At 40.1% G+C, this 24,033-nt stretch overlaps 1 protein-coding gene across 6 annotated transcripts in view; it reads left to right on the top strand.

Annotated features, from left to right (window-relative positions):
* Positions 1 to 7,202: 7,202 nt before the first annotated feature.
* NCAM1 (neural cell adhesion molecule 1) overlaps positions 7,203 to 24,033 on the top strand; it is a 476,276-nt gene continuing 459,445 nt past the window's right edge. The window contains exon 1 of one of the 6 annotated variants that reach the window (XM_069079789.1): positions 7,203 to 7,717. In XM_069079789.1, the coding sequence (XP_068935890.1) occupies positions 7,666 to 7,717 (52 nt within the window). In that variant the 5' untranslated portion in view covers positions 7,203 to 7,665. The remainder of the gene's footprint in view (positions 7,718 to 24,033) is intronic. The other 5 variants (XM_069079784.1, XM_069079785.1, XM_069079786.1 and 2 more) reach the window with 5 other exon arrangements.

Genomic DNA, 24,033 nt, shown 5'->3' with positions numbered 1-24,033 from the left:
AATTATTTTCTTCAATGAGCTTTTGTACTTTCTTTTCCATTTGACTAATTCTATTTTTAAGGAGTTTTAGTTTAGTGAATTTTTGTTCATCTTTTTACATTTGTCCAATTCTGCTTTTTAAGGTGTTATTTTCTTGAGTATCTTTGTGCCTCCTTTATAAAGCTACTAACTCTTTTTCCATGAGTTTCTTGTATCACTCTCATTTCTTTCCCCAATTTTTCCTTTATCTCTCTTATTTTATTTTAAAATCTATTTTGAGCTCTTCCAGGAATTCCTTTTTGGACCCAAGATGAATTGTGTTTCTCTTTGAGTCTTTGGATGTAGCTGTTTTGACTTTGTTGTCTTCTGAGTTTTGACATTCACTGTCAACGAAGTATGGTTAAGTTCTTTTGTTACTGTTGTTTGCTCATTTTTTCAGCATATTTCTTGATTTTTAACTTTATGTTAATGCTGGGATCTGCTCATAGGTGGTGGGGGCACTATCCCAAGCTTTAGATTTTTTGTGCTGCTGTTTTCAGAGTTGGTTCTGGGGATCTATAAAGTTTCTAGTTCTTCCAAGGTTGTATAATCTAAGGAGAGGTGTGGTCACTTCTCTCCTGGTCTGTGCCTTTGTCTGTGAGGGACCACAAGCACTCTTTTCTAACCTTGGAACTGTGACCAGGGTCCCTGCTCTCCTGGAGTCTCCCTGCTGCTATGTGTTATAGTGTGCTGGTGCTGCTTCTCACTCTGACTTTGCTACCTGGAACCATATGAGCAATGCAACAGAACCTTGCCCCCAATGCCAGCAGAGGCTTCCCTGTAAATTCTTTCTGACCAGTTTTACACACACACACACACACACACACACACACACACACTAATTTAGTCTCCCATAAGGTCTGCCAAACATGGCCTACTTTGGACTACACTCCACTCTCACCCCAGTGAGACAGGCCTTTCTTGCTGACATTTTAAGTTGTCTTAATCTGGAAAATTGTTTTACTCTGATCTGTTGTTGGTTCTGCCATTCTGGAATTCATTTTGAGGCATTATTTTAAAGTTGTTTGGAAGGGAATTTAGGAGGGCTCAGGTGAGTCCCTGCTTTTACTCAGTGATCTTGGCTCTAACTCCTGTAAACTTTAAGGTACTGTTATAAATGCCAGACAGTATATAACAATAATAATAATTTATTATTATAGCTTGCTTCTCACCTTGCCTCCTTCTGTCCTTTCCTCTTTTCCTTCTTCTCAGGGTATCTGTTTGCTTGAGTATATGTGAGAGGGGGGTTTCTAATCTTCCCACTCTTTCATTTTGTTTCCATAGGCATGATAGAGCAAAAATTATTCTATTCAGACTCTAAACCTTGGTGCCTGGGGCAGATATCACTATCTTGGATATAGGACACAATGTCCTCCAATTTAAATCTAGTACTTGGCTTTTCCAGGAAAATGGAAGTAAAAAAAAAAAAGTTGATTAAGGCTGAATTAGGAGAGTGAGGAGGGGACGAAAGGTTTCCTTGTTCCCCCTTCACTTTGGGTCCTGAAAAAGCAGAATCCTCAAAAATATCAGACCTCTAGAATCTGGTCTGGCCAAATATCAAGGGAAAACAATGTTGTTCAGTCTAGTCTCCAACTTAAAATGCCAAAGCCTTGAGGCTAATATCTCCTATCTGACCATGTCATTCTCCAGTTGGACAGAGCAGATTCCTCAGCAGTTCTTCTACAGATGATTCTCCCCACTGCTCTGATTCTTAAAACATCTTTCACCAAAAAATAGCAGTGCAAAGAAGAACTGAGTGAAGGAGTCTTGGGTATGTGCATGAGAATATTATGAATGATTGAATTAGCAATGAATTTATTAAATGCTTATTATGTGCTGGCCAGGCAGTGTGCTGAGAGGTTAAGGACAAAAATACAAAAAAGAAAATAATCTCTGCCCTCAAGCAACTCCCATTCTCATAAGGGAAGACATCATTTATCAAGGAATGGTTGCCAGGGAAGGATGTTTTGGTAGGAAAATCACAGAGATGGTGAGCAACACCTAGGGTAATCAATTGGCATTCCCTTTCTAGGAGTGGTGGTGTTGGTATGATTACCATTCTCTGAGTAAGAAGTGGACAGGATGAGACAGAAAGAAACATGGCAAAAAAGATGGGTAGATGGCTGAATGGTGGGTTTAGGGCTGGCTACATATGGTTAATTCTCAACATTCAGGAGAAAAGGGATCTGGGGCAGGACCAGGCTGAAGGCGGAGAGGAGCTGTGATACAAAAGAAAGATATTAAGATGTTATGTTGTCCTTGGTGGTGGCTTAATGAGATTACACTTTGTGGTTTTAGATCTTGACTATGTGTCTTTCTTAAAATTACATGCCCTGGTGTATTCTGGAAAGATGAGTTCAGGTCTTCGTAATCTCTTTGTGTGTTATAAACCCTTTCTTAGAATAGCATCTTTAAATGCACAGAATAAACTATGTAGGATTATGAAGAAAACCAGTTAAAATGAAATATAGTTTTCTAAATATATAAAGAAAAAGTTCACAGACCTCAGATTAAGAACCTGTGAATTAGACTGTTAAGTAATATGCTTTGTATAGCCTATATCAGATTGCATGCTATCTTGGGAAGGGGGGAAGCAAGGGAAGGGGGGAAATTTAGAACTCAAAATCTTGTAAAAGTGAATGTTGAAAACTAAAAATTAATTAATTAATAAAAAGTAATATGCTTGTATTGTTTAAGTACATCATAGAAAATTAATCAATCTAGGTCTGCATCTTACTTTAACCTGCTTCAATCTCAGTCTAGTACGGCTCAGACACTATCTCTTCCTTGTTAGTTCTGACAGAAACTCTTAGATGACACTCCACATCAACTTATCATCTGACCTTGTCTATGCTTTACTTTCTTATGCCTCAGCAGATGCATATATAAAAATGGGATTTCTAAATCTGACTGTGTATGAGTGATTGGGATGTCTATAAAGTTCCCTAGGGGCCTCTGAGGAAGGAAGATGTCCACAATACAACAGGATTCCTTTTCTTAGTGGGTGATGTTAACAGAAATAAAATCATAAAGGGGGAATATTCAATATGAGGGACACTGTATCTTAGACTGACTTTGCTTTGCATGGTTGGGCTGAATTTTCCCAGGAGGGTGAGGTGTAGCAAGGTTGGCAACTCGACCATTCTTGTCAAGTAAAAGAGGTGAAGTCTTTTCTTTTATTCATTTATTCTTCAGATATTTGTCAAGTACTAATTCTATACAAGGGACTGAAGGAGATACACAGATGAGTAAACCAAAGAGCCCTGTCCTCAAGAAGTTTGTAGTCTAATCATCATTTATTCACTTTCTCATTTTAAATTTCTCTTCATGAAATTAAGGTAAAAAAGAACCTGATTTAATTTCTTTTATAGGATATACGCCATGTGGGAAGAAGGGTGAGGAAAGCTTTAGTTTTGTGCAATCTACAAGACAGAAGCAGGAAATGACTGGAACTCGAAACTAACAGATGCAGGCATTGCTAAGTGGGGAGGTTGAGAACTGGAGATAAGTGATGAATCCTATTAAAATAGCAAGGAGAAGAGACAGGGAGTGTACACTGGAATAGCTGTGTGGGGCAGATTTCTAGAATGAGTCATTACAACAGGGATCAACAGTTACACAGGACAGGGAGGAGCTGAAAGGAGAAAAAAAGAATGTCAGTCATGCTGCAGCGAGATAGGATTTCCACACCTGCCTACATTGAAAAGCTATAAATAGGGACATTTGGAGAAATAGATAGTAAGGAATTTAATTCCATTGACAAGAACTATAAAAAGTATTTTTTGTTTTCTGAAAAAGGTGTGCGTTTGTCCTAAGCAAAATTTTGAAATAGGAAAAGTTTGTCTTGGGAGTCCTCCGTTTCTAATCTGCTTTGCTCAGGTCCAGTGCTATAATCATTTGGAATTGTAAGATTTTATATTACCCTTCCCAAAGGTATCTGTATTTTTTCATAGAAGAGTTAGTATAAAGTCAGAGATTCCCTGACTAATTTCTTATGATTTCTGCATCCTTCATAGCATGAAAATGGTGTTGAGCATGAAGTGGGATCACTGAATAACAGGATTTAAATGTAGAAGGGACTTTAGAGATCATTGTGTCCAACCTCCTTATTTTTAGCAATAGCCCTTGCAATCCACCCTCTCTCTTTCACTTTGGGTCACTAGTTAGTTACTCCAGGGCCTAGGGAGTTTGCAGGTTAGAGTTATCTTCTTTCCATAGCTCATGAATTCCAGGTGCTATTTTACTTTTTACCAGTCAGGCAGATGACACACTCAGTTCATAACAAAGGCATTTGAATTATATAAAGTAATATAACATTCCTCTCATAAATCTTGAGCTCTCTTGACACTCGGTAGGAAGACTGAACCCTTATAGGAACTGTGTGGTATAGCCATACATGGGAGTACACATAGCCAGGAAGCACAGATAGCTAGGGCACACTCATGGAGGGACAGCCCATGCCTCTCCCATTGCAAAGCTAACCACGTCTTCTACTGAAGTCACCGAGACGCTCTGCATTATTCCCTAGCACATGGTGGTCTCTGGTGTTCTCTGCCAGATGATGCTCTTTGTGGCTTCCATGCCAGGCACTGCTAATCTCCATTCCAGCTAGTCATCATGTTTTATGACTTTCAGGGTCACTTAATCCAATAAAGATTCTGTGTTTATAGCTCTTTCACCAATTCTTTTCCCAACCTCCATCACTGGTGGGAGGGTAGGAAGAGAAGAGAAGGGTGTGCTGTGGTTAACAAGCCTCTCTTCTGCTGCAGAGGTAAGGCTTTACTTATTTCAATTCCTTCTGTTAGCCTGCTCATTTAGCCTCTTTGAGCCTTAACTATAGTTCTCAGGTGCAGTGCTATCATCACAGTCACTTTGCAACTCAGTCTTTCATCTACTGGAGGTGTCATGTTTAGGAATTCTTTCCCTAGCAGAGCTCTTCTCTGCCAGAATTCTTAGTGAATGGTTCTGAAACTTGCTGCTACAGCTATCCTCAATTAGCATTCTCAGTCAATACCTCTGAAGTACCATGCAGGTTTCTCTTATTCAAATGAGATGAAATGAGATAATAAAAAAGTATTAGCACAGTGCCTGGCACATAGTAGACGCTATATAAATGTTAGTTATGATGATGATGGTGGTGGTGAAGTTTTCTTTTCCTCAGTCACGCTGCCCCAGGGAGTACAGAAACTCCTGAGGAGCTCAAGCAATGTTTACAGAACTGTACAGGAGTGTGGTGATAAATGTTTAACAACCAGTCTATGGAGGATGGAGGGAGAGATGTAAGTACATACACTTTTAACTTTAATCTGTATTAATACTTTCTTAAGTCTAGACAATCAATAGAATAATAAACCAAGCCCCGATTTGTAGAAGACTGATTTCTGAGATATATTTGCACTGAAAATTTAACATCGAACTCTCACTGTTAGCCTATTAGACCTGGTTCCAGCACACCCCTGGTCTCTTCTGAACTGACCTGCCCTAGCCTGAGCCTCTCAGTCCAGCTCTAACCTAAATGGTCAGGAAACAATTTTAGGACACATAATCCCCGGAGTTATATCTCCTTAAAGTTGTACTTCCTCAAAATAGACAAGGACTTGATAGACAATGGGTCAAGCAAACTTTTGATCTCACTGGAGGAGCCCCCTCTTCCAGGCAGCACACCAACTCTCATGTTAGTTAGAGAATTCTATAAAATAGCAGCTGCTCTGCAGGTTACAGGGGTCTTGGAAACACTGTAACATTTCCCACCTTTCTTCCAATGGCATATTACAGTCTTATTTCTTTCTCTGACTTCTCTTACAGTCATGAAGATACTGAAGGCAAGTAGAGGGAAAAGGTTTGCCCAAGTCCCTGAATAGAAATAAGTACCAGAGGTAGAATTCCAAATTAGGTCTTCTGACTCCAAGTGTTCTGCGCTATGTGTTGGATGAATGTGGGTAGAGAGCTCTTTATAGATTGTCTCTGAAATCATTACCAGGTAGGTCAAGGATACTGTGCCTGTCCAAAAGGCTATCCTTTTGTTTCCTTGAGAACAGAAAACAGGCATAGATTCTAAATGATAGGGAGCTAGTAGCATAAAATCTATAGCAGAATGTAAGCTCCTTAAGGGCAAGGACTATTTTCCTTTGCTTTTTGTCTTCCCAGAAGTGCTTTGCACAGGGTATGAGTTTAATGTTTGTTGAATTCAATAAAATTGAACTCTATTATATGACTAGAGGCTGGATTCCTTAATACAGGGACTATTCTTAAGGAGAAAAGTGAGTATACATATGGTAGTTGCAACCTTTAAAGAAAAAGAGGATTATGTTTTCTCTCTTGCCAAACATAGGAAGCCTCTTCACAGGAAGAATGGTTTGACTGTCAACCACCTTGTACATTTTAGTGTAACATTTGAAATACCTTAGAATTATTTCCTCCAAATATTTGTGCTGAGAAATTGTGCTGTGAAATGCTTGGGGACAAGGCTTACTTATGCTCTAACTCCCAGAAATAATTATTCTCCCCCTACTTCTTTTCCAAGGCAGCTAGAAGAGCTAAGCTAACATCTTAGTAACTGGAATTCCATAATTTTCCCAGCTATTTTCCTCAGAAATTTTGAGCGTCTAATCTGAAAACATATTTGATCTTCTTGGTTACCATATTGAACTTGCTGTAAAACATGATGTTTCCTTTGAAAAACAATGATTGGTTTCTTAATAAATAGAGATCACAGTGTTAAGCATTTACATACAAGAAAACACCCCTATTTTCTTCCAGTGATTCCCCGAAAGTCTTGCTAAACATCTGTTTTTTCATTTTCTTAAATTGCTTCCCACCTCCATCCCCTGGGATTTGTTTGCTTGCTGTAGTATTGCTTCTCTGTGGGAGAACCAACTTCACATTCATGAAAAGACAAAACTAAACAACAAAACACAGGAATCCTCATTCCTGCACTTTTTTTTTTCGGTGAGTTCTGCTTCTGGGCGCCCCTTGTATTGTGAGGATCAAATGACCTAATGATTGTGAAAAGCACTTTGAAACTGAATCTCTATACAAATGAGAGGTATTATTAGACCTCTGTGGTGCCTTTCTTACACTGTCACATCACCCTTAGTTTATTAAAGTAACCAAACCCACGGGTAAAGAGGGATAGGCAGCGGAGACGTAGTGGAGGAGGGCGGGGGAGAAGTGTGAAAAAGAAGAAATCCCAGCACTGCATTGGAGACAGCGTGTGAAAGATTCCAAGTGTTCTGGAAAATCCAGGCCGTGTTTTGCAGTCGGCTGCATCTGCCTCTCCTGTCTCTCTTACCTCCTTGATGTTCGGCACTATTTGTAGCTGGTGTGGTGGAAGGACACAGTGAGGTTCTCACCCACCGCCCCCCGCCCCTCTTTCCCATCCTCATTTCCATCAAAGCAAAACCGGGGAAGCGCAAGGATCCCTGAGTTCCGAGTGTGCTACGGCTAGGACTGTCACTCATTCTCTGATCAGCGCGTGAACGCAGCTCGGCAGCGGCTGGCAGGAAACAATTCTGCAAAAATAATAATACCAAGACTGGCAATTGTCTGCCTGTAGGACTTCTGCTCTGTCGCCGTCCAGACTCATTGCAAGGGGGCAACACAAAAAATTACCTTTGCAAGAACATCCTTCCCAACCAGCAGATTACAATGCTGCAAACTAAGGATCTCATCTGGACTTTGTTTTTCCTGGGAACTGCAGGTACATCTTTTTAAAATCTGATTTGCTAGTTGCTTCCTTTCCCCCATTCTTCCCTCCCGCGAAAACTATTATTTTAGGCGGTTTTACGTTGAATGCTAAAGCTTGAAATTAAATAAAAGCCCCCTTCGCCCCCCAACAAATATAAAAAACGCCTTGTCGTCCTCCCTTCCCACCCTTCTGGGATACAGATGGATTTTCCATTGATGAGCTGTCTCCCCACGTAGTGAATGCCGGGCTTCCCCTCCCTTTGCAGTCTTCACTTTGTTGTACTCGGCTGCAGTCGGAGCAGGGCTGACGGTTCCTGGGAAGCCTTGCTGGGCTGCTGGTGGTGATGGGCAGAGGGCTACACTTGTGCATTTACACCCCCTCCCCCTTCCTCTCTCTTTCCTCCCTTCTCCGAGAAGGCAGAGGGTTCGGTGGAGGGGGCTTGTGAGAACTGGCGAGAGGGGAACGCTGGGCTTGGGGTGGTGCCGAACATACACGAACCGGGGAAAGCACAGCCTTTCCCAGATGCTGAGACGAATCTAAACCATCAGCACCAGCTTCTTGAAGAGCGAACAATGAGGCCTTGGGGACCTTTTCTCCACCACTTTTTTCCCATTTCTATGATTTTTCTTCTGTCTAATAAAGTGAACCCCCTTGATTTCTCGTTTCGCCCTTCCCCCAATGGTCAGAATAACGGTTTGCAAAATTGGAGCTAAATGAGAAGAAAAGCAGGGTTGTGTGGATGTTGTACACCCCCCCCCCCCCTTGGTATGACGTGAGTTTTTCATTTGCCAAATTGCTGGTTAGTTGGAAATCCTGCTCGCGCTGCCCTGAAAACCAAAAGGGATGGAATGATATAGGCGCTGTGATTTGACAGGAGGAAGTGCAGAGAGGGGCGGAGGGCGAAGAGGGCGTGAGCTGGGGGCTGCCAGGTCTGTTTTTTCCCCCTTCTCTGCACGCTGATGTTAGTGTTGTTTGGTGCAAGAGAAAATAATTGCAGGTACTAGTATGGAACACCTCGCCCCCTATCTTCTTTGCTTTGGGCGAGGTTCCCCATCATTACAAAGTGGAAACAATAGAGAAGGAGCAAGAAGACCCAAGTGATGCTACATGTAGTGTGTTAACGTGCCGCCGAGTGAGTCTTGGCGGAGTGGAGGTGGGAGGTTCATTTTGGTTTATTTCCAACCCAGTCTCCTAGGAGGAAGCTTTGGGTTCCCCCCACGCCACCCAGTACTGCCCTTCCCCGCGCGTTTGTTGACAGAAGATCGGGGTGGAGGGGGTGGTCGTGGAGAACGCGGGGCCACCCGCAGAAAAGGCTGCTGCAAGTTTCAGGGGGTGGGTGGGGTAGGGAAGCTAAAGGAGGCCAGGGCAAAAAGCAGAGGCGCTCCTGTCGGCTTAGTTGCTGAGCCTAGACCTGCTTTCGGGGGTCTATCAGAGCCGGGGTGGAATTGCAGCCCGAGTGCAAAGGGAGGAGCCCGGTCTGGGGGAAGATCCTACACGAGCCCCTTCTCCGGGGTAAGCGAGAGCCAAGGAACGCCTCCCCCCCCACCCCATCTCCCCCGCGAACCCCACCCCCACCCCCCGGCCACTCTCCCCTGGCGACCAATCAGAAAGAAGCTGGCTGGGCGGGAAGCAGCGAGAGGATTTTTATTGCGGCGCGGGTGGCGGCGGCGGCAGGGAGCTGCCACGGTTGTCGCCCGGTTCTCGAGCCTAACGGTCTGGAGAAGAAACCCCGCCCTGCAGGCGGCGGGCGCCACCCCCCCCAGCCCCCACTCTGTCAACTTATGAGAAAATAAAATGGAGACTAGGTCGTCATCTCCCGAATCCCCCGCCCGAGTCGTATCGCTCCCCGGCTGTCGCTCCACTTTCGCTGGGGCGCGCCCCCCAACCCCTTCCATCTCCCGCCGGTCCCGGAGCCGGACGAGGACGAGGCTGGGGCTGAGGGGACCTAGCCCCGAGCCCCCGCCCTCCCCGGCCGCCAAGCCGCGCGTGCGCACCGCTGCGCTCGGACCGCAGGTCGCCGCCGCCGCCGCGAGGGGCCGGAGGCTCGAGCTTCAGGTCTCCGCGGGACCTCGGGATGGGGAGTGGGGGTGGCTAGGGGAGGCAGTGGGCGTGTCACCGCCCGGGGCCACCTCCCCGGCCCCACCGCGAAGTGATCGCGCATGGGAGGCGTGGCGGGTCTCATCCTCCCATCTGTATCACTTAGAGCGTGAGGCCGGCGGGGTCCCTGGGACCCGGCCCCGGGCTGGGCTGGGCGGAGCAGCGAGAGTCGGGACGTCCCCCCGCCCCGGGCGTAGTTCGCCCAAGCGTGGGTGTTCCCCACCTTGTGGGTATGGGCGTAGCGCCAGCCCGGACTGAGCTCGGTGCAGGGCGCGCTGCCCGGAGTCACCGGGGCGTGACCTTTACTGACCCCGGTGGAGGCTCCTCCCCTGTTACCCCCCAGAGCTTGCAGCCCTCCCCCTCCTCTCCCGTGCTTGCGGCGGCCTGGGGTGAGAAACGCTGCTCGCCTTCTTGGGAAGCAGCTCTAGCTCGCGGCAGAGCACGGAAGTGCCTACCTAGCAGGTTGCTTGACAAAAGAAGTTTAAGCCCAGGTTTTACTGACCAAGTTCTAAAAGGTAATAGGAAGTCTAAAAGGGAGACTTAAAGCGTTCGAGGGGACTTGGATGGAATTGACAGGACATAATCACAGTCTTGATTTTTCTGTCCCTGGTGTACATTTTGGGAAATATATTCTTTCTCTCTATATATATTCAAAAGTCGTTGATTTTTATCAGATATACACACTCAGCCACAATACCGTCCTCGTTTTAGGTGCGCTGTGTTTAAGATAAAAATGAAAGGTTTATCCTGTTCTAGCTGGGATTCCAAATTCTATAGTTTGAAAACGCCTTTGCTTAAGTGATCTGGAAGGGGATCATTTGCTCACCTGTATGCAATTATGCAACACTCTGCTTGTAAGTACTAGCTCTTCATTTTAATGTGAATCAGGAAAACACAGGAGGTTTTGTTCTGGGAAGGTAACAGTGATGGTAAAGCAGTCCCCTTACTATCTTTTACAAATAGTTACACGTGTAGGTATACTTAACTTAGAAAGTGTATACAACATAATAGCAGATTTTTGTTGTGAATCGTATTTTTTTTGTTGGTTTTTATTATAAAATTGGATATAAAGCTTTTATGGAAAATTGACCTCTGATTTTGAAAAAATTTCGCCTAGGAATGCTGTAAACCTTATATAGCCCCGTACTTGAAATAAAAAAGCCATTATAATAACATTTCAAATACTAAAGACATTTTCAAAATAGAAACTACAATACTGCTATATTCCAAATATAACAAAATGACATATATCAAAATATGGAGAGGAAAAATGTAGCCCAGAAACTGCCTCGCCATATCTGCTTATGTAGCAGGCTCTGAAAATTTGCATATATTTTGTGCCAGCCTAACACTTCCTTGATATTTTAAACTTTACATCCAAATTATTTAAACTTTTTTTTAATGGGAATATTGATGGACCTCATTGGCCTCACTTCTTTGTCCAGGAATCCTCTATGATTCCCATACAATTATTGGATAGAAAAAAAAAATGATAGCATGTTAAGAACTCAGACTAAGAACTCAAATCTACAATCACAGAAGTTCATCCCAACGTCTGCTTGCAACAGGCTGCGTTGCAAGGTTCTACGGTGACTGGCAAACATTGGTGGCAGGTTTCCTTCCTAGGGATTATTGACGTATGAGAATTTTTATTGAACTTGGAAAGGTGCCATTTGTGTGTATAAATATATAAAATGAGTCATATGAGCACTTAGAAATATCAAGGACCAAATGAATTCGACATTGTGAAGTTAGTTTGTCTCTAAAATTAATGTATGATTTTCCCTTCAAATTAAAATAACATTTTTGCAACTCAGACTAGCATGGACAAGGCAGATGTCTTCTCTCCTTTTCTTACTGAAAACCTTACTAAATTATAGTGAACATCTTGGAAACTTTTGGGATTCCTGACATAAGTGCTTGATTTTTTAAAAAGAAACATTTACTATTAACTCAGTGCATTTCCAGTGTGTTGAGTATTAAAGTATAACTGCTTATATGTATATGTGATAATATATATACATACATATTCATATATGTATCAGTATGTACTTTTTTGGATAGACCTTTGTGCCTTAATATAAAATAAAAGATTAATTTTTAGAATTCATTGTTAAAAGGTCTGAACTTTCTAGTGAGTGAGTTGTAGAAAAGGAAAGCCAATTGAAAGAGAGGAAGGAGGAAATATTGCACCTGCTATTATCAGTCTACAGGGAAGAGCTAGTGCAAGACAAATGCATTTTTTAAAAGGCTTTCCTGTACCTTTCAGTCACTGAGTATACAACTTCTACATGTTTTCAAGAAAAAAAAAATATTTTAGTGCGAATTTTATAGCTGACAGTTTTTCACTTGAGTGAACTAACCAATTTATAGACTAAAGAAATTCCTGCTACTTTGTAAAGAAGTGCCTATCCACACTATTCCTTGGAACAGATTGTTGAAAGACTTTTATCATTGCTAATAAAGTGTTTCCAAGTTAAGCAAAACTGAAAAGCTCTATCAGTTGTCTCCTTTTGGATTATGATGGCCATCTGAATTTTGAATAAGAAAGACTAAGATTGCTTTTCTTAAAAGGCAGGAATTTCTGAGTGAATTTCGGTATGAGACAGTTTGATAGCTCTTTTAAAATATTCAACAAGTCTGAGAGCAGCCTTGTAAGAAAATGAGATGTAGAAAGGGGACTATAGTTTGCCATATACCTCCCTGAAGAATAATGTGTGTGGTGTGGACTTCTGGATATTAAAAGAACCAAGTAATGAAGCTGTGATTTAAAAAATACAGTTTAGACACATTGACTACTGTTGGACAGCAGAATCAGAGAAACATTTTTGAAGGTCAGATTTGTGCTAGCTGTAGCTCCTTTTGTTTAGGAACTCTCAGTGCCAAACCTTAAAACCATTGCTGATGTAAAGGGATGTAAATTATTTGGGTTTGGCAGTAGTGCCATTATGCCCTTTCAGTTCATGATGTTGAAATGCTGCCTCTCAGCTGCAGATGCTCATTAAGAGCATCGCCTTTTGATGTTAGTCTGAGTGCCAAATGGCGGGCTTTCAGGCAGTTTCAATACATTATACTTATAAACTGTCTTAGTCTATGTCTACATGCAGCCACTGAATCAAATGTTTTTCAAGCCAAGTTGATACAGTCTGGGTTTTTTTTCCAGCTATAATAACAATTGATTAGTTCAGATTAGGTTCTTAAAACGGTTAAAATGAACAGATGAATGATTTCCTATCTGGTGTTTTTGATCATCCGTACATGGCTCTAGAAAACAATTATGTATTTTTGAAAATAGATTTTAAAATGGAAAAATGTTAGGTATTATTTTTCTGTGTTCATTACTTACACATGGCAACCCATGTGAATGTTGTCTTTTCTACTAGATAATTCCTTGCTGAAGGCGAGTACTTTCCTTGTATTTTGGGGTGACTAAAATACTGTTTTGCTAAATTCATTTTTGTCAATCCATTCAACAAACATTTATTAACATATCTGTCTCTGTTGGGTGCTAAGAGAAATAAAGATAAAATAAGAAAGATCATAGAATTAAAGAGTTGTAAATGCGTGACCAAGAATTCCCTCTAGAGTCTATAACATCCCTAACAACTGCTTGGTTTTCCTTTGAAGATCTTAAGTGAAGGGGAATATACCACTTTCCTAGGAAGGATATTTGGAGTCCATTGAAAATTACACTTGAATGGTTTTCAACAGATATCCTCCCAAATAGTACAACAGAACCATTTGCTGAGTATTTGTTTTGTGATGTAGGGCATGGGATAAGTTATAAAATTAAGTACATTCAATTCAATTCAATAAACATTTATCTAGCACCTACCATATGCATTATGTTAAATGTTAAAGATATCATTGACCAATGGTAAGGAGATCACAGTATTAAAAAAAGTGTATGTAGAAATCAGTAATTCAGGATGAGGGATGTGGGGTTCCAGAACCTATGACAGGTATAGTAGATTCCAAGTGTAGAAACTGCACTGATGCAGACTTGCAATTTACCAGTAACTTGTAGCCTTAGCCAGTTACCTGGGATAAAGAAAGATTAAGTGACTTGCCTATGGTCAAAAAGCTACTGTGTCAGAGACTAGATTTGAATTCAGCTCTTTCTGATTTCAGAATTAGTCCCTGCTCAAAATACTTTTCCATAGTTTAGTTGAAAGTATCATTAAAAAAAAAAAAAACAACAACACCTATAGGGCATTCAAAAGTTTGGGAAGTTTATTACAGGGGCCACCTATACATAAACAAGGCAGGAAGTTGGAACAAAAGATTAAGTTATATTTTAACCAAGAAGTTTTTCATAGATGATTTGTTCTTTGTCTTCTACTTTCCCTTAAATTTTCATGAGATTCTAAGGAATTTGGGGACTGAAAAAAACTTTGGACCTGAGATCTACATAAACCATGGGGCTTATTTGGCAGAGGCCCCTTTGAAATAAATTTAGGCTCTAGGAATCCCAGTTAAACAAGGAAATTTAACAGGAATTACAAGAACTTTCTAACCATAAGTCAGACAGATTGAAACAGAGACTTTGCCCCAGGTCAGATTCAGAAATAGGAAGTGAAAAGAAAACATCTAGCTTCTATCTAGCAATCTGTTAGATAGCCCCTGATAGTAAAGACCTCTTCTTCTGTAGAGAAAAATTGCTCTCTACCAAGTTTCGGGGATCCAGCAGATCTACCTCATTATGGGGAGAATCCATTGAAGGTTTTACTTGGTGTGACACTTTGTGAAAGACTTAATTCTCTAAATAAAGAACTCTAAGATAAAGGAGAGATAATAGAGCCCATTTTTCCTATTGTAGGGATGGCAGAACCTCATCTTTGGACTCTAGATGAAGCTAAAAGCTTGTAAGCATAGAGTTACTTCATGACCCCAAATCTGGAAGAGATGCTACACACACCATATAAGGTCTACTTGGACTAGGCCATGTGGGAACAAGGCAATGAAGGAGAATGTAGTTGGAAAGATGTTCCTGTTTTCTCTTCACAGATGTTCCAAAAGCAGTCAAGTGGGCAATCAACTTGATGGTTTTTTGTTGGTGAATAGGGTTGCTTCTGATAAAGCCATTAAGACTGTTATTTTTTAAACTATATTTCTGAGATATTTAAGAACTCATGGGAAGAACAAAGACATAAACTTGGAACAAGGACTAAATCAAGTCATTCCAGAGACTTAGACTATCTAGAAGGAAGGTCAGAAGCTGGCCACGGACTTTATGTTTTGGGTTTGGTTATTGATGTACTTGTGAAGAAATTCCCTCTATCAAAGCAGTTCAGTACTTGCACTGCAACTTACACACCCACACACACCCACACACACCCACACACCCACACACACACACACACACACACACACACACACACACACATATATATAAAATGCCATTTTCTGCCACTTATAGTGTATTTACAATTTTATTAAGTAAAATAAGCCTATGTTTTCATTTATGTTCTGTTGATTTAGTGATGTTTATAGCCATTCTCCTTACCTTTTTATTTGCAGGTTTAAAGTAGTCTTGAGCTGGGAAATAAAAAGACCGAGCTTGTTAGAATTGAATAACCCAAAAGCGATATTGAATCTGTATGTTGTATAAGTGAAATCTACTTCACAGAATTGTTGTGTATAAAGTGCTTAGTAAGCCATAAAAAACGGAATTACTGTGAGATTAAATTATGGTCATTAATAAAAGAATGTATGAACTCCCTGACATCTATTTTAGCCTATTTTTGCATTATTTTCTGGTTTCATATAATTGAATCTGATCATTGCTTAATCTTTGTGTCAATAAAGAGGTCCTGTATAAGTCTTGTGCAAGAAACATTACTTTGGCTATATCTATTCCAGCAAATTGGAATAAATTATCCTTATAAATTGAATAAATTATCCTTAATTTCACCAAACTAGGTAAATTCACAGGAGCAAAAGTAAAAATTACATGAATCAGGATTTTTTTAAAAAGAAAATTTCCTTTAATAGCAAGATTTTAAAGCATGATTCATCTAAATAACCTCAACTCTCCACTTTCTTTTGCCTATATTATTATTTGGTAAAACAGCTGGACAGCCAGCAGTGGTGTTCCCAGCTTCATGCAATGCAATAACGATGTGGGTCATATAATATTATAATTTTAAAACTAAATGGAAAACCTAGATCTTGACCTAATCAGTTGTAAGAATCCAGGAGTAATCACATATTTCTCTACTGTGAGCCTCAGAAATCAAAATGGATACTATTTTCATAATTAAAGAATGATAACTTACCACTTTCAAACCAATAAAACAGTTATTTGACCTCAGTCCTCAAGATCTTTCCCTTTGTTCCCCCACCATTTTAAAAGTGTTTACTAAATGTTTTAGTTATCACATTGGTTTCTCTTTCCCATTTTTGTCCAAATATCTGGATAATTAGTTTACAAATTCTGCCTTCACTTTTGTGCTATCTAATCTCTCATTTATCTTCCCTCACCTGGTTTAATCATGGGCTCTCCATTGACATGACTCTCCAAAGTCAACAGTGCTTTCCTCTGGGACAAACCCAATAGCTTTTGTATTCTCCCTGAATTTTAACCATTTTAACTCGCTATAGGAAAAGCATTATCTCCTTAACATTCCTTGGTATGCTTTGGCTTAGGTACTATAAAGTTCTCTTGGCTTCCTTGGAGAAATGGTAGTGTAATAGATAAGACACTGGACTTGGAGTCCAGAAGATTCCTTTCTACATCTTGACATAGAACTACAAGCATGTTCTTAACCACTCTCATCTCAGTTTCACTATTTAAAATGGGGATAATAAAAACTGTGGTACCTACTTCATGGGGTTATTTTGAGATTCAAATAAGATAATTGTATGTTAAGCAAAATGCTGTGTAAATGTTAGTTATTATTCTTCCCTTCATCCCTCTGACTGACTGGATTGAGCCTTCAAAGGATACTAAGAAGAAAATCTACTCATCATCTCCAAAAAAGCCAGTCTCTCTCACATCCCCAGTATTTATATAAAGCCTATTCTTCTTTTAAAGCCCAGATCTAATCTTACCTCCTTGTTTGAAGACCTCGATTTCACAGTAAACTCTGCTTCTGAGTTCCTTTTGTACTTGTTGCCTTCCATTCATAGTTTTGAATGTGTGCCTGTGTATGTGTGTTTCTTGGCTTATCAACTATGCTGCAGTGACAATCTTGACAATCTTGGGTTGCAGTATGGGGGGGGCAGTAGATGGCAAGGTCTCTGGGGGGTGATGTGAAGCATGGCTGTAGCCAACTGGATGTGGTGGGTCTTATGACATTCACCAATCAAGCTAGTGCAGGAACTTTAGGACTAGTTGGAGTTCCAAAGCAGAGTGTTAAGTTCCTCAGGGCATTAATCTGCTGATTTAGTACAAGAAAGGTCCATTGGTAGCAGGTAATCTAAGTTTAACTGCATCAAACTTAACCTCTCAGTTGGGCAAGGATGATCTATGGGAGGAGGAAGGTGAAAAAATGTCAAAGAAGGGACAAGAATTTCATGCCTAGAGACAAAGACTAGAAAAATTAAATTCAACAAACATGAACTAAATGTCTCTTAAAAATCAGGAACTGAAAGTAACAAGATAAACATTAGACATTGCCTTCCCTCAAAGTGTTTATATACTAGGGGGAGGGAAACAACATATGCATAATTAGGAAAATACAAGGTTTTGGGGAAGAAGCTTATTAACAGTGGAAAGGACAATAAAACGTTTTCTGGAGGAAATGGACCCTCAGTTCAACCTTGAAGGAAGATATGAGTTCTAAGAGGCAAAAAATGAGATGGGAGGATGGTCTATGGATAGGGGAGGCCTGTGTGTGAAGGCTGAAAGACTGCAGGTGGAATGCCTAGCCCCAGGCAATAGCTTTAGTTTGTCTGAAACAAAAATGAGTGAATGAGATGGAACAATACTAAATAAGGCTGGAAAGATGGGTTGGGGCCAGTAGAATAAATGCCAGGTAGAAGAGTTTGTGTCTTAGAAGAAAGTGGGAGCCAATTAAAGCTTATGAGTATAGGGTGTTATGGTCAAACCTGTGTTTTAGGAAGATGATTTTGTCAACTTGACTTGATTGTCTGAAGTCCTGAGTTTGAATACTAACTCTGTCATTTACCAGCTATGTGACCTTAAGTGACTCATTTTTATTATTATGATTATAGTTGTTGTTAACATTAATTACCATTTCCACTTTCCTCTTCCACTTTTTTATTTCTTCAGCACTGTGAAATTTTTAATTTCTCTTTTACCCTCACATCCACCAAGTCCTACAGATTCAACCCATATAATGTATTTTTAAAATTCCTCCTTTTTATTCACATACACAGCCATTATGGGTTCATCTTAACTGGAAGCAATATATCAACATTATGATTTACAAATAGTAAAATTTACTAGCTGATTATGCACTTTATAAGAGGAAATTCAGTTTTCTAAAAATAGTTTTAAAAATAAACTCCACTAGTACATTTAAACTGTATTTTGATTTACCAAAATTTTATGTAGATGCTAAGCTGAGAGGTATATATATGGGAAGATTATGGCTGTCCTTGCTTTATACAAAAGAATAATTTCTTCAGTGTGAAAATCAAATTTATAAAAAACCAAGTATTTCGCCATATGTGACTCCTTTGAAAATTTCTGATACAGTTCCTCTCCATTTCTGATTGTCTGTTGGCCGTGGTGGTGAAGATTTTAAATTTAGTTTTTATGTCCTCTGTGTTGCTCTCACTTCTATCCTCATAGTCAAGTACACAAGGAAACTTGCTTCATTTAATAAACCCTCTTTAAAAGCATTTTATCTCTCTGTATAATAGAAATAATTATCTGTTAATTTCTCTTTTCTGTACCCATGACTTCCATGGCAATTTCTTATGGTGGGGTACACATTCTGAAGATGAGGAATATAAGGGGAAAAGCACTGAATTCAAAGTTATGAAACCTGTCTTCCAACCTTGGCTCTACTGTGGGTCTCTATACTATGTTCTTTTTAAGTTTCCTTCCAAATCTAAAATACTACCATTCTGTAAGTTTTCAGAAACAAATCTCTTCTCTAAAGCAAGGCCCACCTGTTTTCTGGCTCAACCCTGATCACTTTACTGCATCAGGTTCCCAGCCAGCCAACTACCAATGATCTTCCTTCTAATCTCCCCACATCCACACAGTCTCATACCCAGAGGGAAAAATCCTCTTCCTGAATCCTTGTTCTCAGAGTCACTTTCTTGCTTAGAAGGCTACGGGAACTTTTTCATAAAGCCAAAATTCCTTAGGAGATCAGTCTACCAATTGATAGGTCAATTCATATCTCTAAGTTTCTTAAATTTGATGTCTGAAAAATCTTCATTATGTACCCATTTCTTATAAAGTCCCTGTCTTGTCAACCTGGCATTTGGTGTTTTCCATAATTTAACCCCACCCTATTTAATTTTTCTCTTATTCCCCAATATGAATTATCCTTCCATTCCAGGCAATCCAGTCCTCTGTCTCTCAGACTTGACTTTCTCCTTCCCTTTTCCTCTAAGTTCCACTCATCATTTAAGGCCCAATTCAAAGCTATCTCAGTCCTTCCACAACCACTTCAGCACCTAAGAATGGCTTCCTTTTCTAAAATTTCTGTAGCACGTTCACTTATTTGGAATCTAATCATGTGACCTCATACTATTTACCTGTTTCTGTTTAAGTCTGAAATAGAATGTGAATTTCTGGAAGGTAAGGACCATGTCTTATATTTGTTTAATATTCCTTTTCCTTAAGTAGGCACTTATTAATTGATTAAATGAATGAATTTATTAAATTTCTTGCTCAGGATTCACCTCCCACTTTTTTTTCTTTTTGCTTTTTGGAGGGGTAGGGCAATTAGGGTTAAGTGACTTGCCTAAGGTCACATGGCTAGTTTTTGTATTAAGTGTTTGAGGCCAGATTTGAACTTAGGTCCTCCTGACTCCAGGGCCAGTGCTCTATTCACTGTGCCACCTAGCTGCGCCACATCTCCCACTTATTAATGAGTAAATAAGGATTTATTAAGTGCTTACTGTGTGTCCAGAACTGGGTATACAATATGCAAATACAGCAGTCTTTGCCTTCAAGAGGCTTGTATTATAATAAGAGTGACATCATATATAGGAAAGTGGTAGTCCAGGAGAGGTGTTTTGTACTGGGAAGTCACAGTAGTGATGAGAGGAGCCGGTAGAGTTGATTGTCTGATCCATATTGTATAGCATCATTGTCAGTGTAGATCTAATGGGAAGGGGCTGGCAGGGAATGAGGTGTGGGGGATTGGGGGAGGTCAGTACAAAAACTGTGACAGAGAGGATAGCAAGAGGAGACTTGGGGTAGAATGTAAAGCATAGACCTCAAGCCTGTGCAGGAGTTCCAGGGCTAAGACAATCCTAGCATAGATTTAGAGCTAGAATAGACTGTCTCGGGCTCTAGGCCATTGAGTCCCAAACCTTAGTTTTACAGATCCGAGGATTGTGACATAGAGAGTTTAAAGACTTTGCCAAGGTCACATAGTGCCTGAGAATCCGAAACCAGGTCTTTCTGACTCTTAAGGCTGGTGCTCTTTATTTTCACAATATTATGCTGCCTCTCCTAGGTTAGGTTCCCCCAGGGCTTGAAGCTGCTCCTGACTTACTCCATTCAGATGCTGAAACTTGGCACAGTCAGGCAGCAAGTGAGTGCCAGTATCCCACTAACCCCTTCCCTCGGCTGAGTAAGGGCGGTAAGTCTAGCGACTAAAGGAGGGAAGAAGACAGTGTCCAAGAGAGAGCAGGGATTGTGTAGCTCTGGGCAGGTCTATGTGTGAAAGTTTAGGAAATGAGGGGTAGGAGAGGGATATTTATAGATTTGGAAGTCCTAGGAGCAGCATCTGGTATGGAAATGAAGAGAGACAGGAAGAGTTAGACTGGAAAAGAGAATAACCAGGAAGATAAAGAGATAGAGACAGATTCAACAACAAAGAGAAAGATTAAGAGAAAGGAGAAATTGAGAGAGAGAGAGTTTGGGACAGAATAAATAATGTTCAATTTTGGTTAAATTTCTTCAGCTGTAGTTATTTACTTTAAAAAGTTTTTTTGTACTAGTTTTTGCTTTTAAAACCATTATACCAAGTATTTAAGAAGTTTCTCTTATAAATGTGGAACCTGCAACATTTATCTGTTTGCTCAAGCAAAGAAAAGTAAAACTCAGAAAATGGACTAAATCCTGCCTTCCTCTCTTTCTCCCCCACCACGTGACCATTCAAGTATATTCAGCAATGTACTTATAAAAGAGTCCATTTTAAATCACGATCCATCAGAAATTGTACAAGACTAATAGCCAGACATTCTGGTCATTACTGGTTGTGTCATGCTTGAATGAGTCTGAGCATCAACCTCCATCATCTACAAAATAGGGATAGTGTTTGTTCTGTATATCTCACATAGTCTATCATTTTGAGGCTCAGAAGAAATTACTTATGTGAATATGTTTTTTTAACTATAAAGTATCATTGTCATGCAGTTCTTGGCCAATACACAAAAGCACATCTCTCTCAGACAGAACAGTAGGTGTAAGTTGGTCCCAAGTTAAAAGTTGCTCTGCCCCTAGCAAGCATGTTTATTTCTCTCAGCTCTGTTTGTAATTTGGAGACATACTGGGCAGTGAGAATCACTTCCTATCATCACTAAAGAACTGAAGAACTCATTTTCACTCGTGTGTTTTGAAATTTTCTCCATCATTTATTTATTTTTTTTTTCCAGTAGCCAAAAGAATACAAATACTAGGGAGTCGTTCAAAGTGTTTGGTTACATTTTAGTTTTTATTTGTGTTGAATAACGCCCAAGTCAACCTTGAAAAATGTCAGAGACAACTGGGCATTATTCCTTATCCAAATACATATATTTTTTGCTCTTCTTGGCATTACTCATCAGAAGTTTAAAATTTTCACCAAAGAAAAATGAGCTGTCTAAATGAAGCTTTAAAAGGACAACATGTAGCATGATGATAAGATAGGAGACTGAAATGAGTCAATTATTTTTAGCTGACCCTAGTAAGAGCCTACGTTGACATAGCACTTTACGATGTACTTGTCATACATTTTCTCATTAGATCCACACAACAATCCATGTGAAGTACATAAAGTATTATCATCGCAAGTTTGTAAATGTCAAAGCTGAAGCTCAAGGAGGCTATGTATTCAAGGAGGCCCAAGTATTCTTATTATTAAACCGTGCTACCTTCACTTACGATGGTTTTCATTTGAATCAACTTTATTTGAACTGGTGTAAAGATCTGGAGCATTTGCCTTCCAGACCTAAGTCTACCATTGACTGGATGGTTGAACTTGGGCATGTTTCTTTGGGCATTAGATTATTTCTAAGACCTATTTATATTTCAATATATGTGAATCTATACATTCTAATTTAAATAAGAACTTTTGGTCTGGCTAGATTTAAGCAACTAGTTTGAAGGTTTAGTTAAATCATTTTTTTTCCTATAAAAATACGAAAATTTTAATATTATATTACTTATAATTCAGAGAAAGGCATTGGCTTTATTTTAAGAAGATGTACATTTTAAACAGTGATTTTTCTTATTAGTTTTAGTTATATTTGAAAACAAAGTAAGGATATGGTTATTTGCTGACCATAGTTAAATGAAGCAGATTATTTGTGAAGTCTTTTGGGAGGTAAACCATTCATGGATATTTGCATAGTATTTATTTTTTACTGTGAACTAGGTTCACTTAAGCAAATTTTTATTAATCACTACTGGGATGTCCACTAGGGGAAATTTAATGTTTAGAAGAGACCATTTCCATCCTAATTGAATTTATAATCTAGTTAAGGATATGAGATATACAGAATTAAGTATTATAATACAGATAATACATGAATGCATAGCAGAGGTTCAGAGGACTCTATGAGGTCTAGGAGTTTCTAGAAAAGTTTATTACTAGCTGGGAAAAAATCCAGGAAGGTGTCATGAAGGCAATGGTGTTTGAGTTTGAGTTTTAAAAAGATAGATAGGAATTCAGTAGGTGGGGGTCAACTCATGGAAGAGCCTGTGGAAGGTGGAAGGGACGTAAAGTATAGAGTAAGAAGGTTTGGGTTTGAATTTCAGCTCTCTTCTTAGTACCTACATTACCTCTTTGGGCCTCAATTCCCTTCATATAAAATGAAGGAATTTGATCACATGGCTTGCAAGGCCCCTTCTACCGTGTTTCCCCGATAATAAGACACTGTCTTATTTTTTTGGACAGAAAAACACCAGAGGGCTTATTTTCAGGAGAGGGCTTATTTTAATGAACATTGACAGCAATTTTAATAAACAGGTAAATGTGAACAAAAAAATGTACCTTTATTCAATAAGCAAATCACTGGGGAAGAACAGGATGACGCGCTCACTGCTGCAGCTCTGATTGGATGCAGCTCGGAGCGCGGCGTGCGTTTCACCCGGTGTGGGGGGGACGGTGCATACAGAGGGTACCGTAATGTAGCGTGTCGCGCAGGGGATCACCTTCACTACAGTAGCAATCTCAATAGGGCTTATTTTCGGGGAGGGCTTATTATCGGGGAAACATGGTAGTTCTAAATTGATGATTCCATACTTTTTTTGTGGTTCCACACACAGCAATCTCCCATCCTTATGCCTTTTCACAAATCTTCCCAGATACCTAGAATGCACACCCTCCTCACCTCTGCCTCTTAGATCCCACTTCCTTAAAAGCTCAGCTCAAGCACCACCTTCCTCATGAGGCCTTTCCTGTTCATCCACTCTACATAACACACACACAGACACGTGCCATACAATACACATACACATGTACACATGCACACATACACACAGTCTCCTCTCTTAAAAAGTTCCTTATATTTATTTTATATAAACAAATTGTGTCTATCTTATTTTTCTCCATATTTGCCTTTGTATCCCCAGTCCTTAGCATAGAGCTTAGCACATGTAGTAGGTGCTTAATAAATGCTTCTTCAGTCAACCTGTTACTATGTGATAGGCACCATCCTAAGTGCTAGGGATACAAAGCAAAGCAAAAACGGTTCTTTGCCTCCGGGGTCTCACATTGCACAGGGGCAGACGTGTTAATGACGAGGTACCTGCAGGTTATACAGAGTAGTGAAAGACAAGGAAGGAAGGAAGGAAGCAAGGAAGGGAGAAAGGAAGGAAGGGAGGGAGGGAGGAAGGAAGGAAGGAAGGAAGGAAGGAAGGAAGGAAGGAA

This window comes from Petaurus breviceps, unplaced genomic scaffold (assembly GCF_028583685.1).
Source record: "Petaurus breviceps papuanus isolate PSGF00001 unplaced genomic scaffold, PetGlider_PUasm1.0 91133, whole genome shotgun sequence".
Classification (NCBI taxonomy): domain Eukaryota; kingdom Metazoa; phylum Chordata; class Mammalia; order Diprotodontia; family Petauridae; genus Petaurus; species Petaurus breviceps.
Note: the sequence above shows the minus strand (reverse complement) of the source record. Positions and strands in the feature narration are given on the sequence as shown.